The 18,140-nt window shown below is 33.5% G+C and overlaps 2 protein-coding genes across 2 annotated transcripts; both read right to left on the bottom strand.

The window, feature by feature from the left end:
* Positions 1-6,677: 6,677 nt before the first annotated feature.
* Positions 6,678-7,826, bottom strand: LOC134243607 (tripartite motif-containing protein 3-like). Its single transcript, XM_062725855.1, has one exon. It carries the CDS (start codon positions 7,824-7,826, stop codon positions 6,678-6,680), a length of 1,149 nt encoding a protein of 382 aa, XP_062581839.1.
* An 8,502-nt stretch (positions 7,827-16,328) lies between these two features.
* Positions 16,329-18,020, bottom strand: LOC134243605 (uncharacterized). Its single transcript, XM_062725854.1, has 3 exons — positions 17,975-18,020; positions 16,838-17,383; positions 16,329-16,723 (listed from the first exon to the last, which is right to left on the bottom strand). Exons 1-3 carry the CDS (start codon positions 18,018-18,020, stop codon positions 16,329-16,331), a joined length of 987 nt encoding a protein of 328 aa, XP_062581838.1.
* Between the last annotated feature and the right edge of the window lie 120 nt (positions 18,021-18,140).

Raw genomic sequence — 18,140 nt, 5'->3', positions numbered from 1 at the left:
CTCACTTGCGTATCTGTTCATTTAATGTCTCCAGAACCAAAAGGCCATATAACTGAATACATGAACAGGATTAACGCAGTACTGTTAAGTACGAAAGCCCAGAAGGCTCATTCGAGATTCGAGATTCGAAATACGAGATTCGAAATACGAGATTCGAAATTCGAGCTTCAAGATCCAAATTAACCAATCAAAAGGCAGGTTCAACTTAGATTACTCCCCTTTATTATGTTTTAATATCAAGAAATCGTTGAATACATTCATATCAAATGTGTCATTTGCTTAAATGATAATGCAAGAAAAAAAGATATATGTATTAAAACGAAATAAAAAGGAATTTTAGGTTACATTTTAGAAAATACATATTTATGAATTCTTACTTTTCCTCATTAAACAAAACAATAGATACGTATATATAATATTATATGGTCTTATTGTTGAATTGCGGAATTCTTAGATCGACATTTTTTAAGAACATTGATGAGGGAGAAAATTATCATTTACATGAAATACTAATGAGGGTACATTTCTTTACATTGTGCCCCCCCCCCATAATTTTATAATTTTGCCGATATATAAAATACTATAGAAATCATAATTACTATATGCTTGTGCTCCCTCAATTTTGTGCCCCCTCAATAAAAACATCTGATGACTTTTTTTGCTTTGTTTTTGTTTGTCAAGAAATTTTGGGTAGTTGAAAACTGAAAATGTATGGCTGTGCCCCCCCCCCCCCCAATGAAATGAGCATTATGGTTTTACTACTATATTTGAGTCTTTGACCAAGTCGGGCGAGACCCGAGCGGTTTCCTTTTAAATATTTTTATTGTATCCATGCATCGCAAGTTTGACAATGAATGTTGATAACAAAAAATTTGTTCCCCCCTCCCATTCCCACTTGGCCGTTCCCGTAATATTTTTCCGATAAAATATACTATAGAAAACAGTAACTTTATGCTTATGTCCATTCAAAATTAACTTCCAATTACCATGATAACCCCTATTTTTCGAGGTTGGGGTGGGGATAGGTTGATTAACAATGATTCCTTTTTAAATTTATTATTCCCAATGGGTCATTATCTTTATTAAGCATTAAACTTGGTTACTGGCCACTTTCTAATACCGTGTCACAAACACTATCCACCTTGAAACCCGTAGTACTAATTATTACAGAGACGAAGCATCGATTTTGAATGTGGGGTGGGGGGAGGGGGGCAGACAAAAATATTATTTCAAACCTGAAAATAAAAACTGACAGAAAAAATTTGTCCAAACCCGAAAATCCTATTTCGGGGCATGAAAGGGGGCGGGGGGGGGATCGAACTTCATTTAGTACTTAATTTCTTTTAATACACTACTACTTAAACTTCTCTGACTGTACTGCACCACTGTACCAAAACGTGGGGGGGGGGCTTGGCAACCGACCTTTCGATGAACATTTACAATAGTAAAAAAATTATGTTTGGAAAAAGGGGGATGTATGTACTCAACAAACCTGTATACAAAGTAGATAACACGAAATATATATATTCTTTAAATAAATCTCTTATGACATTTAAGAAGCTATTATTAATTAATTAAGCATATCTTGCAGACCAAAATTTAATATTTCTTTAAATTTCGTTTTGATAATATATAACACGTTTTCTTGCGTTGTAATTTAATCAAATGACCTCCTTGGTATTAAAATACTCAACGATTTCTTAAATAATAATAAAAAATAATAAAGGGGAGTAATTGAATCTCAAATCGCCTTTTGATTGGTTATTTTGGATCTTGAATCTCGAAACTCGAACTTCGAATCTCGAATTTCGAATCTCGTATTTCGAATCTCGAATCTCAAATGAGCCTTCTGGGCTTTCGTAGTTAAGGCTTCCCGGAGCTAAAAATGCATTTAATACGCAACACTGCATTGCAAAGCTGATTTTGAGTTTTATTTCTAAGTTATGAATTTAAGCACGCTTAATTCATATAGAGAGTTCTCTAGGCTATATATAAACATATTTGTTACGATATCACATGACCTTGTTGATCACGTGACGATCATTTCTTCTTTTTTGGAATGTTTCACATAAATCGCTCCGGTGCAGGTTATTAACACAATTATTATTAACTTTTTGTCACATTAATAAACTCGTTGCATCCTTGTGAAACCAAAATGTGCTTGGGAAAAGTTATATTATTTTTTTGGTACAATTTATTTCACATTAACTTCCACTTACCGACAAATCTGAGGGTATTTTCCATTGAATATCGTCATCTGTTTTAAAACAAAGTCATCATTCATTTTTCCCAAGCAGGATTCAGTTAGAGGGGAAACTCCTCTTACATATTTCCACAAAAGATATTAAATAAAGCCTCATTAATAACCTGCGCCAGGCTCTTTTATACACATATTATGAATTCTGTCCCTGTCCACGGGTATAAAAAAGGGTAAATGTCAAACGTATATTTCCGTACGTAGTTTGAACACGCTGACTCTTAAACAAGAGAAATAACGCAAAATTATCTAAATTATTCGGAAATATTAGATTTTTGAAAAAAAAATGATAAAAACACGTTTATTCTAAACTAGCATTCTGCATCTTTATATGCAGATTGAAATAAGTTGTAAAGTTTATGACACTCTCCCCATCATTACAGCTCAAGCATGCAGTAACTTGACGTCATTTTCAAATATGACGTCATACATTTGTAGTTCATGCACCGAGTACACTACAATAATCTCTGGGAAGCCTTATCGTACCTGCGAAATTGGACGTTCACCTGAGCCAGAGGCCTTTGCGGAATTTTCTCATGAAAGTTTAACTGTCTGCATGCCTTCTTGTTCATAATATATAACTTGTAGCATATTGTAAATTTGCTGGACTGTCAGCAAACACTCGCGACTATAATTATTTTCGACTGTTGTTTAAGTCTTGCTGCCTCTGATAAGTTTGAATTTTGAGAGTCCGACATGATACTATCATCCGAGGTTTGCGAAATGATAGACAACTTCGCGGGATTTATGTTCCTATGAAAGTACATATAATGATGGCGTAGAAAAACGTGCGCTCCATCTAGCGTTAATTCAGGTTATGTCTGTTTTTGCACGCCATCTACATGTAACGTTAATTTAGTGACTAATTGTTGATTTTGCATTGAAATCTGTTGATTTTGCAAACGTGTCTGTTGATTTTGTTTTAAGGTGGTGTATTTTGTATTTCGGTATGTTTTTTGGTTGTTAGTTTTGCATTAAAGTCTTTTTTTTTACCCTTTCCGCCACCCAAACATGTAGAGCTTATAAATAAAGAAATTTACTTCTTTTACCTAGCAAATTTTAAAGACATACTTAAACTTTAAATATAATTGAACAGAACTTACTTTACTTTTCGTAAGTATTGATTGATTGTACATTGTTTAACGTTCCTCTCGAGATTTTTTCACTCAGATGGAGACGTCACTGATTGCCAGTGAAGGGCTTCAAATTTAGACCTATACTCGGTACCAGGGGCCATTGAGCAGTGAGGGTTCCTTATTACACGTGATACGGGAGCTGCGTTTTTAAGGTCATATCCGAAAGACCCTGACTTTCACTTCTAGTGCCGAGAGCTTGGCGAAGGAACATTAACTACCTAAGTTTACATATTAGGTATGACGCGGCGCTGCGAACGAGAATCGAACCCGGGCCTCCCGATCACGAAGCGAAAGCTCTACCACTTTTAAGCTACAGTGACCGGTACTTAAGTAATGATATTTATAATTTATCAGAAAAATCTAGCTGTTCAGTAATTACCATATCTGTTTGTCTGTATGTTTCATTCTACCCGGGGACTCGATGAAAAAAAAATCGCACTAGAGATCTGGTGATATTTTCAAATATCTTTCTTTTGTTTTCATTTGAAGTCTCTAAAGGAGTCATAACAACATCTTAATCAATCTGAACTGTTGTCTGGTGTGCCACAACGTCAACAAACGTCGACGTTTTTCGTGTTCTGCTTACCACTTTCATATTTCAAATGTTCGAGAAACTGCCATAGATTAAGTAAATGCCTCTCAATTTTCAAAAAGATGACACATTATATACTAGCATATAGTTGTTTTTGGTGTGTTTACATTAAATGCATTACTACTCGCTAGCTTTTATAACACTTCAATTTGTCTGAACTGAAAATAAATTGTTGAGGAAACTTAAATTATATTATTTTATGGCATGTATAACGGTCTTATGGAGATTGATTCTTATCATCAAAAGTATTGCTTCAAGCTTAATAAAAAAATTTAAAAGAGAGAGGGGTTCAATGTGCTTCTTTTCGCACAACAGAGAAATTTATATGACCTTTTTGCATTATAATTTAATTTATTTGCACATAAATCAATTTTGAAAAGTTTTTTTTTCCTTTACTTTTTTTTATCAAAATTATTTTTTTGAACAATCACAGTCTTTTTCATTTTAAATAGTCACCTTAAAATTGTGACAACAAAATAGTTTCATTTCTTTGCATTGTAAATTACATGTATTTGACCTTTCTGACCTTTCTACACTCAAAAATGTTATTTTGATCTTAACATGATTAAAAAACATAACAAAACAAACAAACAATAAAAGCATTTGAAAGTAATTACATTTTTTAATTGAAGCAGAGTGATAAAAATTATTTTATTTATTCAGAAAATGAAATAAAAAGTGGGGGTCAGTGATGTTGTTTTAGATATTACTTAAGGGTACTTACCACAAACAAAAAATGGATGCGCGGGTTGATATGTATTTTTTGACTGATTTTGATTTGTATTGATATGAATAATAAATCCCTGAAATATAAAGAAATCGTAGGTTTTCCTTGATGTTTAGATCTGATATTTTATTTTGCCTTCCATATAATTCCATACAAAATTTTGCACAATTTTTTAACTTTATGACAAAATCTTATAAAATTCTCCCACTCTACTTGGTAAACATTATTCAGGTTGTAATTCAAATGTTAATCTATGAGAAATAATGCTGATGTCTGAAAAAAGTTTGTTTGTGTTATTTATCCTTAAATACTACTATTTTAAAGCTTAAATTATACTATTTTTTAAAGGACTTTCACGAAATATATTTGCCAAATATGACAATTCATAGAGTTACTTTAACTTATAGTTTAGGATTAGCAAAGAATATTTTTATTGCACAAAATTACTTTGCGTACAGGCTGCATGTAAAAAAGGACACCACCTTAACAATACTAATTACTTCAAATGAGGACAAATTGATATTCTAAAAACCTCCCGCCACAAAATATAGTTCCTCACTAAATGTTTTCGGTATGGAATTTAATAATGGGGTTTAAATTCATTGTAGTTAAATTAGCATTGTAGAATCCAAATTAATTGTGAGAACTAAAGCATTATCAATCTAATTAAATTAGATGTTAGATCCGCTCGCATACTTCTTACACTAACATCTAACAACATCCCATAGAGGGTCACGTCAAAGGTCAAATTCGGAACAACTCTAGACTTTTTAGCTTTGATTACGTCAAAAAATATCTGATGAATTTGCCAGCGACAATTTGATTGGTTGATAGATTTTGACCTCTGACGTGACCCTTTATGGGATGTTGGTGTAGCAAGTATGCGAGCGGATCTAACATCTAATTTTAATTAGATTGAAGCATTATGTAACTTAAGCATTTTTTGCAATAATCTGCTGAAAAGCAGAGGAGCGAACCTCGTTAACAAATATCGAAGAACAAATACATGTTATCACAAAATAAACAGTTGCAATACATGAAGTCTTAATCTCAAATATATAGCTAGATTGCACTTATAATGCATAATTATTTGCAAACACAGACTGTACATGCTGTACAGTAAATTCATGTCCATACGGCCAACATTATATACATTGTGAAATCATTTGATTCTTGCAAGACGTTCTTTTATTTTACTAATTGCTGCAAAAATGAAAAAGCGACCATTTTGAAATTTTTTTCCAGACATGGTTGGTGTTATAAAAGAGAGGAATCTCTTCGCTGTCAAATTTAAACAACTCAGACAAGCTAAAAATTGACAAATAAAATAAAACTATGCTGCATAAATGTGAACATTTAAACAAATCTAAACAAATCTGCTTCTGAATGATTAGTTAAAAGTTATCCGAATGTTGGAGTCTTCCCTTCGATTGGCTATGTTAATAATTCGAAAGACCTTTTAGTGGAAGGGGTCATACCTCTGATAAGTAAATTATATGTCTCCTTGAAACATGAGAAAGTTGCAATTTTATGTTCCTTGTGTTAGGGCTTCAGCCATCTAAATTATCAACTATAGCAAAATTCTGATTAAGATTTTAGGGGTGAAAAATAAACATTAATTAACGTTGATTATTACTAAAGGTTAATTAAGGTTTACAATCTGTAGAAAAAGTTAACAATTTTGTTTTGGACAAAAGTTGGCTTTTCTATGATTAGCTATAGAGTTTTTTGAAATACATGTAATTGCAATTCTCAGATGATCATTATACATTGTATTTACATTGTTTTCATGCATGTAGCATTATGTTCTTTAATTGAATAGTGTATTTTTATTTCCTTCAGATGTACATGTACATATATGAAAAACAGAATAAAAATATTATCGCAAGATTCGAAAGTGCAGTATACTGATACATCTACATAAAAATGTCAAAATTCTAATACCGAATATACCAACAATGCATGTCACAGTAGATATTTGATTTTCTTCACTTGTTTGTTTACCCATTGAGCAACAAACAGATTGTCATTTGTATCTGTACACAATCCCCGGGGATAACTAAGTTCACATTCTATATATCGGAGGAACTGTCCATCCTGGGCTATGATATGGACACAGCCGTTGTCCCAATCAGAAGTGAGAATGTGACACTGACTGTCTGTGGCGATTCCTTGTGGATTGTATGGCTCATTCTTTGGAGCAGGAGTGTGTCCAGTGTACCTGAATCTCAGTTTCCCGGCCTGATCGACCACCACTACCGCTTTAGCTATATTGTCAGACACACAGATATCCAGGTTCTTGTTCTCACTTATTAATATTTCATTACTATTGGGTGAATAGAGAGGTTTACCTTCATTATCAAACTGTATGGTTTGTTTTTCCGTGGAGCCAAAGTAACGGACAACTTTTGTTTGTTTGTTATCATTACTGTGCATGGTTAACAGGAGATCACCAGAGGAGGTACTACAGACACAACGAGGTCTCCAGTTTTGTAGTCTGATCACCTCTATCGTCTTATTCTTCACAATGTTCACAGTTCTGTCATCATAATCAGTATAAACTAGATCTCCACTTTTTGTCACTGCTATACAAGGTGGCCACTTTCCTGACTTTGTTGTGAATGACTTGAGTAGTGATCCCTGATTGATGATGTGGAGTTTCAAGGTTTTTGGATATCCACTTGTCAAGATCTCTTCATCACTCACACAGGTTACATAGTAACTTTCATACCCAGTGTCTATGGTTTTGATAGTCTTTGGTTGATCAAGCAGCTGTTTGACTGGAGGAGAGGATCCAGCTTCTGGTGATTTTTGTGAAGTCTTCATGCTGTAGCCATGTGTATCGAAAGTAAGATAACTTAGTGATAAGGTTCCAAAATATTTTCTGAGATATTTTCCTTGGATATATCTTGAAGTGAATTGAGGAAAAGATACCTTAATTTTTTGTGGAAGATTTCTATATATTTGGACATTGGATGTGGCACTTAAGAGTTTGGACAAGTCATTACAGTCTATAGCAATTTCCACTGAATCAATTTCATCCTTGATTTTAGACTTTGTCTTGTTTATTTCATCCAGATGTTTCTGTAGAGTTTGTAACTGGAAGTTTTTCATCTCAACAACTTCAGATTTTAGTTTCTTGACAAGTTTGTCAATTTCTCTGTGCAAGTTCTGTTCACGCTTTTTAATTGCTGCTGAGAGATCTCCATATTTCTTTTTTAATTGAGTTATTTTGTTTTGTACATCAGAGGCAATGTACTGGTAGGTTGGGTAGATTGTATCATTTAATTCCTTTTGATCTTTTATAAACGATTCTTTTTTGCCATTGAAAATTTCCAAAAGTTTAGACAACTCATGACCTAAATGTTGATTAGATGCAAGGCAGCTGATGCAGACAGGAATATCACATTGTTTACAGAACATTTCACATTGTTCTTTGGTATGAGATTTACATCTAGGGTAGAGGAGTGTGGATTTTTTATTTTTAATTTCAACAATTTTGTGAGGTTTTGAGAGATCAGCAGAGAAGTGTATTCCTACACAAGCTGTACACAGGTTGACAAGACATGTATCACAGTGCATCTGTACCACAGCGGTCTCACACAGGTCACATCGCATCACATCCTGGCAACTGGTATTGGGGTCCATCTTTAATTTTTTTTCTTAAGAATAAATTTAAAAAGTTACAATTTTTCTCGTGAATATTTACATGAAATTGATTTAAAGACAAAGGGAATCTGGTTTACTGAACCTTTTTTGAAAGAAGATTTGAGAAGATTTAATATTCATTTCCTGATGTGAACAACCTTTGATATGTTGACGTTGAGCCTGTTTTATTTTGATAAATAAATAAATTGATTACCCCACTTTTCTTGACACTCGTTTGCAGTCTAAAGAACAGATTTTGACCCTTTATATGTGAACAATATGGGCAATGAATTTGATATCCATGGCCAATCCCTACTGAATGATTTTCTTATTAAAAAAAAATCAAAAATGTTCAAGTTAAGTCCAATGTTACGTTATGTATAATAATGTATACTTGTAATTGTAATGATAAAATTTGTATAATTATACAAATATAGATATTCTTATCAAATTTTACCTGACTTCAGCAATGGCTGCTTTTCCTGTGTATCAGTTTTCAAGTTCGGTCTATGTAGTCTAATCACGTGACATACCTGTATTATGTACCAGTCAGGTGATTATACTTTCTGGTCTAGAGGTTATTTAAATACCTAAAAAGTAAATTTATTTGTAATAGAGATTTTTTAATATAAGGTTACTAGTATTAAGTGCCAGTGTACTTAGAATATAAAAATCAAATTTGAAGTGCTAGACTTAAACTTTGATGCTGATAAACATGTATGTACAAATACATGTACATATAAGAACAATATTTTCTGCAAAATGATTTTTTTTATTTTACCTCTACAGATTCCCACACAATGACAAACAATTATAGAAATGTCATAAAATCAACATTTGATTTGAAAATACAAATATAGGGTTTATAAGAAGAGTTATTGTACATGTACTTAATCATGAAAATATTATCTTAAAGACCTAAAGAGAATGTTTAAAAAACAATTTTAGAATTTAGAATAAAATTACACAAGATATGTTGATTTTAACAACGTTTAACATGTATATTATCACCGATTATGACGTAATATGTCTTTTTAGTCATGTGACATGTGTCCTGTCTCCCCTTAAATGACATTATTATTGTATTTTTTTCAAATGCGAGAGTACCAATTTCTTTGTTCAATCATTAAAGCTACAGGCAACTACACAAATTCAGTCAATATTTTTAAAAACGGGTTTGGCGCAAGAAGTCACATTACGCACTATGATCCACTTCAGATTGTTCAAGTATCGATTTAAATATCTATTCCCCTTGATTACATAAACGAAACTAAAAGAAGGTTCGGTGCGACTTTTCCGGATTTAGCTAGGGTATCCATAAGCATTTATAAATATTCAATTGTTTCAAATCCATGCTGATTTTAGTGATGCTTAACATACTTTTTAATTAGAAATATACACTAGTATCTAACTATTGCCAATAGAGAACGATTTTGTAATATATTCTAATGTAAAATGGCACATAAAAAGGGCCCATTAAGTATTGCTTAAGTGCACTTGTCCTTTACTGTTCTATTTAAAAAGTACAATCAATTTAAAATTATGCCGACAAATTGACGGTATTTGTACATGTGTGTATGTTTGAATCTAAACGCCAAGAATTATACACCATAATATACAATTATTGCTGGTTTTTGAGGTCAATACAATGAGGAGTACAATATTCAACGAGCCCGAAGGGCGAGGTGAATATTGTACTTCGAAGATGGCTAAATCATTGTATTGACCGAAAAAAACAGCGATAATTGTTTTATTATATGATTCACTGATAAAATGATACAGCTTATTTTTATTAAGTCCTAGCCAAATTCAAGAGAGATGCAGAATTAAAATGTGAATGAACCTTACCAGTCGTATCAATTTGAATTTTTTTTAAAAAAATCAATTTTAGTTGCCATGAAAAAATATATAATGTCAGTCTTTTTTATAGGATAGATTTTGAAAGGAAAGAGTGTTATCAGGGAAAAATGACTGCCAAAAGGTAAAAAAGAAAAAAAAAGTGTAGTAAAAGTGTTGGAAGGGGGTCCCTGCATCCCCTCTTACCATCCTCACCTAAAATTTATTTATTCGCTTATGTTTTGTTCACATGAAAATAAAAATCATAGTCATTTAAATAGTTTTCTTAAACAATTTGTATCAATTTGGAATTTCCCAATCTATCTTTAGATCAATGTAGAGGAAATAAATCCTTGTATTGACCTGGAACATCACGTGCAGGTCAGTACAACGTAATATTTTTCTAACATAGTTGGATCTCAGCCAATCAGAGAGATGGAAATTATTCAATCATATAATAATAATATTTATATTCTGAGTGACTGGGTAGATGGAGTAGTCCATGTTTGAGGAGATTAACATAATTTCATGATTTGAAGAATAATCAGAAATAAAAGGGACCAATGGAGTTTCAGTTTTCAGCTTACTGGTCAAAGACCACTCCTTCCAGTTTAGTCCAATTGCAATTAGTCTTGATATTAAATATTTTGACCAGAATCAATAATTCTCCATGGCAACTGATCCCATATCTCATGTTTTCGAGGTCTGTGTTTGCTCTACTCGTATTTTGTATTGTTTTATGGATTTTGATTTTGAATACTGTTCGTTATTTCCAGATCCTTCATTTTATTGATTGCTAGAACATAGTTGAAAGTCCTTGTGCTCGTTTTTTCCTCTTATGTTTGAATTACAAACAATCTCATTAAAGACCTCTGTTTAGCTTTCCTCGGCCAAAAAATGCCATACAAAGGGAGCTTCTCTGATAATGAGTTTCCAGCAACCGTTTTCTCCAAATAATGCCTCTAAGCTTTAGGTTGTCATAACATTTTAGAAATCAAATTTTACTTAATACATGTAAGAGGGCTGTTCGAAAATTATTGAGAAATTGTGTATATTTTGCTTTCTTATGAACGTCTTTCGGTGAAAATTTGTATATATGTTTGACATACACTTAGAATTAATAAAAGCAAGAAATATTTTACAAATATTAAATGTTTTCTCTGTAAATGTGTCAATAGTAGGGGTGCCAGGAGAAGTCCTGAAATCAGATATTGAAAATATGCAACACCAACGATCAAACTCTTCATGGACCAATAATAAGAGCGAATATAATTCAGTTCATGTGTATAATTTTCCAGCTCTATTTCAAATTCATGTTGTGCAACTTTGGTAGAATTTTAATCAGAGAAACGGAGATCATTAAAAAAAATAAGTGCGGTAGAGAAATCTGCTAACAACGACAAAATGGGTTTTGACTTCAAGGGTGGAGCAGCCAGCATACTTTAAATTTTGTATTGTGCAATGTAGAACTCTTTTCCAGACTGAAAGACCTGCTAAAACAATAACAACGAGAAAATATAATGCGTTAGGGTTTGTTATTGCATTAGCATACATTTTGTTTCACACAATTAATTCAACCAGAGTAAAATTAAAAGCTCTGGACGACCATCAGTTATTACGTACAATATTAAACAATTTATATCCATAAAACGCGTTGCATAAATCGGTACTGCATCATTCTAAGTCATCCTTTCCCATAAATGAAAATTTTACACTACGCAGTACTGTTAAGGCTTCCCGAAGCTTAAAAAAAATGCATTTTAAAAAACGTACCACTGCATATCAAAGATGATTTTGAGTTTTTTTTTAAGTTATGTACTTCAGTACGCCAAATTCATACAGAGAATCCTCTAGGCTATATATAAACATATTTTTTTACGCTGTCACATGACCGTGTTAATCACATGACGGTCATTTCTTCTTTTTTGAAATGTTTCACATAAATCGCTTTGGCGCAGGTTATTAACACAATAATTATTAACGTTTTGTCACATAAATAAACTCGTTGCATCCTTGTGAAACCAAAATGTGCTTGGGAAAAGTTATACTATTTCTTTGGAACAATTTATTTCATATTAACTTCAACTTACCTACAAATCTGAGGGTATTTTCCGCTGAATATCGTCATCTGTTTTGAAACAAAGCCATCATACATTTTTTCCCAAGCAGGATTCAGTTAGAGGGGAAACTCCTCTTACATATTTCCACAAAAGATATTAGATAAACCCTCATTAACAACCTGCGCCAAGCTCTTTTATACACATATTATGAATTCTGCCTCTGTCCACGGGAATAAAAAAGGGTAAATGTCAAACGTATATTTTCGTACGTAGTTTGAACACGCTGACTCTTACATGTAAACAAGAGTAATAAAGCAAAGTTATCTAAATTATTCGGATATATTAGACTTTTGAAAAAATTATAAAAAGGCACGTTTTTTTTTTTACAATAGCTTTTTGAAACTTTATCTGCAGATTGAAATACGGTGTCAAGTTTATGACACTCTCCCCATTATAATAGCTCAAGTTTGCAGTGACGTGACGTCATTTTCAATTATGACGTCATACATTTGTAGTTCAGAGAAGTTCATGCAGAGAGTACACTACAATATTCTCTGGGAAGCCTTATCGTACCTGCGTAGGGTAGCAACAACATACATTTTTAAAGAATATTTCAAGAAAAGAGACTGTTTGATTTTTTTTAATGATATATTTAATAGCAAAGAAGGAAGAGTATTAAACGCTTCACGATTGTTTCACATGCGAAACCATCTCCGCGGCTGACGTGACGTTAAATGACGTAGCGATGCTGCTCTGGGTCGATATACATGTGCATGTTCATTAGTTCACCGAAAATTATCTAATTATCATAGGAATTAGAAATTTTGCACAAGTGTTGTATAAGTTCTTTATAAATTGTTGATGAATTTTCATGAAATTATCTTCGTCTGTTATGGAGTAAATGTTAATCAGCGGATTTCAAATCACCACCCTTGCTGGGCCCGTTTGTGAGGAGCCCTTGAGGGATGTTTGTTTCAGTATTGAGGAATGGAATTATGTTAAGAGTAGTCACTCAATTTCTCTCGATGAGGAAGTTCATAATAGGGAGGTAATTCAAATTAATTCCTGTGATAATCCTACCTTAGTAAGTCAGACTGAATCTGTGTCTGCAGTAAATCAAAGTGAAACTGACAGAGACAAGGATGGTAGCGAGTCTGAGTCTGAGTCTACTGACGGTGAGATTGAGCCGTCTCAACCAAGACAGAAGGAGGGACATAGTCACATGTCAGGTCAGCTGATCTACTGTGTGAAGGAGAGCTGTCGTAAAGCGTTCCAGACCAGACCTCAGAGACTGATTGTAGCCATGTATAAATGTAACATACAAGCTACTGCAGAAGTCTTTGGTAGGTGAAGTATAATCTGGCCATAACGTATTTAAAAAATACAATACAATGCTTTTGGATATTTCTTTAAATGGTAATATAAAGCATGCACATTTCAGACCCTGTTATGTTGAATGAGTTTTCAGTTTGAACTGACTTTGGGTCAGATCATTTCATTTGATTCTTCTGTAACTAATAATTAAATATCTGACTTGGGCATTACATTGTATTTACAAATTGTCAAATTTACAAAATATTAAAAAGGGTGGGATGGGGGTGTGGTCGTGAGGAAAAACCATAGAATGGGGTGAACATATTCACATTATGTAGCTATAGAAGAATGTATAGTGATCGGTGTCCTTTGGAAGCGATTTGGTTTTATTGTGTTAAGATTATATTTATTTGCTGTAGGAAAACTGTGTGGTGTCCTGGGGAAGCGGTTTGGTCGAGATATTGAGGACACGATGATGGAGGGCTCTCAGAACTTTAACATTAAAGCCGTGCTGCCGGTGGTAGAGAGTTTTGGATTTGCTGAGGACGTGAGGAAGAAGACTAGTGGTTTAGCCAGTCCTCAACTAGTGTTCAGCCATTGGGAGGTCAGTATATCAGTGGCTAGGGATGTAATGACTATGTATTTAAGAAATGAATTAAGTACCGTATAAATGGAAATTATAGCGAGACGCAAATTTAGCAATGTGTTCTTAAAAATTCTTATATTATTTTGAGCGAGATGTAATTTTAGCGATTATATAAAGCTAACTTAGGAAGCTATTATTATAATTACAGATCAAGCGCAACTAATTTTTAGTGATTTTCAATTTGAGTGATCTTGGCATCCTTGCTAACAAAGCCAAAATTACATTCTCATTAAAAATTCTGCTTATACGATATTTCTAGAATTTGAAGAAATCTATTGAGGAATTTTGAATAAATGTTAATAATTTTAATGAACTCAGTCCTTCAGAAATCTATTTTTGTTATTTGATATATTTTGACAGGTGTTGGATGTTCACCCTTTCTGGGTGCCCACTACAGAGGAGGAATACGCTCATTTTGGAGAAAAGGCGGACTCTGACAACAGTGCCAGACATTATATGAACCAGGTCCGGAAACGGAAGGGACTCAAAGTAGACGAGAAAATAGTGGAGCATGCTGAAAAACAAAGGACACTCACCAAAATGAAATAAATATGGAATTGTTGATTTGCATTTTATTTATGTCTGTACGTCTTGTTTGGAATAAATTGTTTTTAAAAACTGTATACTTTTTGGCTCCAAAAAAATAATCAATAGTTTCTCAGGCACCGCCGCATCAGTTCAAAAACGGCCTCATTGATAAATTTTATTAACATATAGAAAAGGGAAATAACTCAATTTTTTATTTTTCCAAGTTGAAAAAGTAAATTGAGTTATTCCCCTTTTCGTAAATGCTAAGATAGACGTTTTTATTAGAAAACAATACAATATATTTCTTCTAAATTTACAGGATTTTATGATTTAACTTTTAAATAAATGTTTGGAATAACATTATTGAAAGTTGAATACATATTATAACAGTGAACAAAATTTAGGAATTAGTAGATATTATCATTTTATTATACAAATGGCTTAAAAAAGGTGTAAAACCTGCTTCAAAAAGAAAAAAAAAGCCTGCCTGACGCATTAAATTTTGAATTTTTTGGCCTGAGAAACTATTAATTAATTTTTTTGGCCTTTGTTTGTGTCTTTTTAATACTGAGTGATATATCAAAGTTTCTATATGAATATGTTAGAGTCCCCTTTTTGGAAATGTATACTTGTATAGTATATTAAGATCACATCAGTAAAAATCTTTTGTGAGCTTCATTGTGATCAAAGCTCATCTGCTGTATATACTATATCTTGAGAGTATCTGTCATAGGGACCATTAAGCATTATTCTATATCCCCACGTCGGCCTCAGCGGTAGTGTCAGCGTCCATGTAAAAGTTTTAAGAGCAAGTCCCTTCTGGACCAAACTTGCATGGATGATGCATAAATGGATGGACACTACTGGACTTGCTTCGGAAGCGGGATCTGACCTTTATTTTCTAGATGAGGGACCATGTTAAAGTTTTTGGAGCAGGTCTATTCCTAATTAAGTAACAAAAAGCCCTACCTGGACCATACTTGCATGCATGGATAATGCATCTAGGGATGGGCACTACCAGACTTGCTTTGGACGCTGAATCTGACCTACATTTTCCTTATGAGTTACCAAGCAATGGTTAAAGGAGAATTTTTGCCGGAGCCATGTGACCAGAAGAGTAAATATTTTATGAATGCTTCCAGACAAAGTGCAGATTTTTTTTAAATCAAGGCTCTCAGGGGTAAAATCAATTTAATTAAAACTAGATGTAAGATCCGTTGGCATACTCGCTACAATAACATGTAACAATATCCCATATAAGGTCACGTCAGAGGTCACATTACTGCATTTTAATGAAAATGTTTTTGACAAAAGTTGGCTTTTCTCTTAAATGAGCAAGAAGAAACTGTTTTTATGTCTAATATCGGTTTTAAGTTGTACATTGTTTCCATGCATGTTGAATTTTTCTATGCTTTTATGTTTACAAAGTGTTAATAATTCACTTCCTCCGACCTACATTACAGTAATAATGAAACTCGTGAAAGACAAAAGTTAAAAAGATATTACAAGATCTCACAGTCTAAAAGTGTTACAACAGTAATAATGCATACCTCATATATAATATAGAATATAACACATTCACAGTTATGTATTTTGTAAGTATTTGATTTTTTTTACTTGTTTGTCTCTCTGTAGAGCTACAAACAGATTGTCATTTGTATCTGTACACAGTCCCCATGGTACACTCAGTCCAAAGTCTATGTAACGGAGAAACTGTCCATCCTGGTCTATGATGTGGACACAGTAATTGTCATAATCAGCTGTAAGGATGTGACTCTGACTGTCTGTGGTGATTCCTCGTGGACTGAATGGTTTGCTATTTGGAGCAGGAGTGTGTCCAGTGTACCTGAATCTCAGTTTCTCGGCCTGATTGACCACAACTACTGCTCTAGTTCCATAGTCAGACACACAGATATCCAGGTTCTTGTTCTCAGTTATATATCCATGAAACATAAAACTGAAGGAAAAGAGAGGTTTACCTTTATCATCAAACTGAATGGTTTGTTTCTCTTTGGAGCCAGAGTAACGGACAACTTTTGTTTGTTTCTTATTACTGTCCATGATAACCAGGAGGTCATCCGAGGAGGTATTACAGACTCCTTTAGGTCTCCAGTCCTGTAGTCTGATCACCTCTTCTATCTGCTTACTCTTTACAATATTCACAGTTCCAATATGATAATCAGCATAAACTAGATCTCCACTTTTTTTCACCGCAATGTCCCAAGGAGCATACCTAGACTTGGTTGTGATTAACTTGAGTAGTGATTTCTGATTGCTGCTGTAGAGTTTTATGGTTTTCTTACATCCACTTGTCCAGATTTCTTCATCACTCAGACAGGCCACATGGAAAAGTACTTTATACCCAGACTTTATGGTGGAAACAGTCTCTGGTTCATCAAGCAGCTGTTTGACTGGAGGAGAGGATCCAGCTTCTGGTGATTTCTGTGTTGTCTTCATGCTGTAGCCATGTTTGTCTGAAGTTAACGAACTTGATGATAAGGCTCCAAATTGACTGCAAAGTTTCTCTTTTGATTTTCCTGGACTGAAGTTGGGTAAAGATGGTATAATTTTGTTTGGAAGATTTCTGTAGACATGTACATTTGAAGTGACACTAGATAGTTTTGACAATTCATTGGCACCTACAGCAATTTCCATTGAATTAATTTCATTTTTGATGTCTGACTTTGTCTTGTTTATTTCATTCAGATGTTTCTGTAGAGTTTGTAACTGTGTGTTTTTCATCTTATCAACTTCAGCTTTAAGTTTCTGGACAAGTTTGTCAATTTCTCTGTGCCAGTCCTCTCCATGTTTTGTTATGGCTGTCGAGAGATCTCCATATTCCTTTTCTAACTGACTCATTCTGTTTTGTACATCAGAGGCAATGTCCTGGTAGGTTGGATAAATTGTCTCATTTAATTCATTTTGTTCTTTTTTAATTATTTCCTTTTTGCCATTGAGAACTTCCAACATTTTAGACAATTCATGACCTAAATGTTGATTAGATGCAATGCAGCTGATGCAGACAGGAATGTCACATTATTTACAGAACATTTCACATCGTTCTATGGTATGAGTTTTACATGAAGGGTAAAGTGGAAATGATTTTCTATCTTTGAAGTCGACAATTTTATGAGGTTTTGAGAAATCAGCAGAGAAGTGTTCTCCTACACATGTTGTACACAGGTTGACAAGACATGTATCACAGTGCATCTGTACCGCAGCGGTCTCACACAGGTCACATCGCATCACGTCCTGGGCACTGGTATGGGGGTCCATCTCTAATTTTTTCTGAAGTATAAAATTCCTCCTCATGAAAATTTATATAATTACAAATTTATATTAAAAAAAAATTAAAGACAAGGAAAAAAATACTATCACGTCATAATTCCTATTGAA

This window comes from Saccostrea cucullata, unplaced genomic scaffold, assembly GCF_032062105.1.
Source record: "Saccostrea cucullata isolate Sc308-1 unplaced genomic scaffold, CSIRO_AGI_Scuc_v1 ctg4201, whole genome shotgun sequence".
Lineage (NCBI taxonomy): Eukaryota > Metazoa > Mollusca > Bivalvia > Ostreida > Ostreidae > Saccostrea > Saccostrea cuccullata.
This window is presented reverse-complemented; position numbering and strand designations above follow the sequence as displayed.

Excerpts from the sequence above, each read along its gene's own strand:
- LOC134243607 (XM_062725855.1), bottom strand. The coding sequence starts at position 7,826 with ATGAAAAACTTCCAGTTACAAACTCTACAGAAACATCTGGATGAAATA.
- LOC134243605 (XM_062725854.1), bottom strand. The coding sequence starts at position 18,020 with ATGGACCCCCATACCAGTGCCCAGGACGTGATGCGATGTGACCTGT. Across the intron at positions 17,384-17,974 it reads CGTGATGCGATGTGACCTGT|GTGCCAATGAATTGTCAAAA; the intron begins GTGAGACCGCTG and ends AAATTGCTGTAG. Across the intron at positions 16,724-16,837 it reads CTGGAGACCTAAAGGAGTCT|GTAAACCTCTCTTTTCCTTC; the intron begins GTAATACCTCCT and ends TTGATGATAAAG.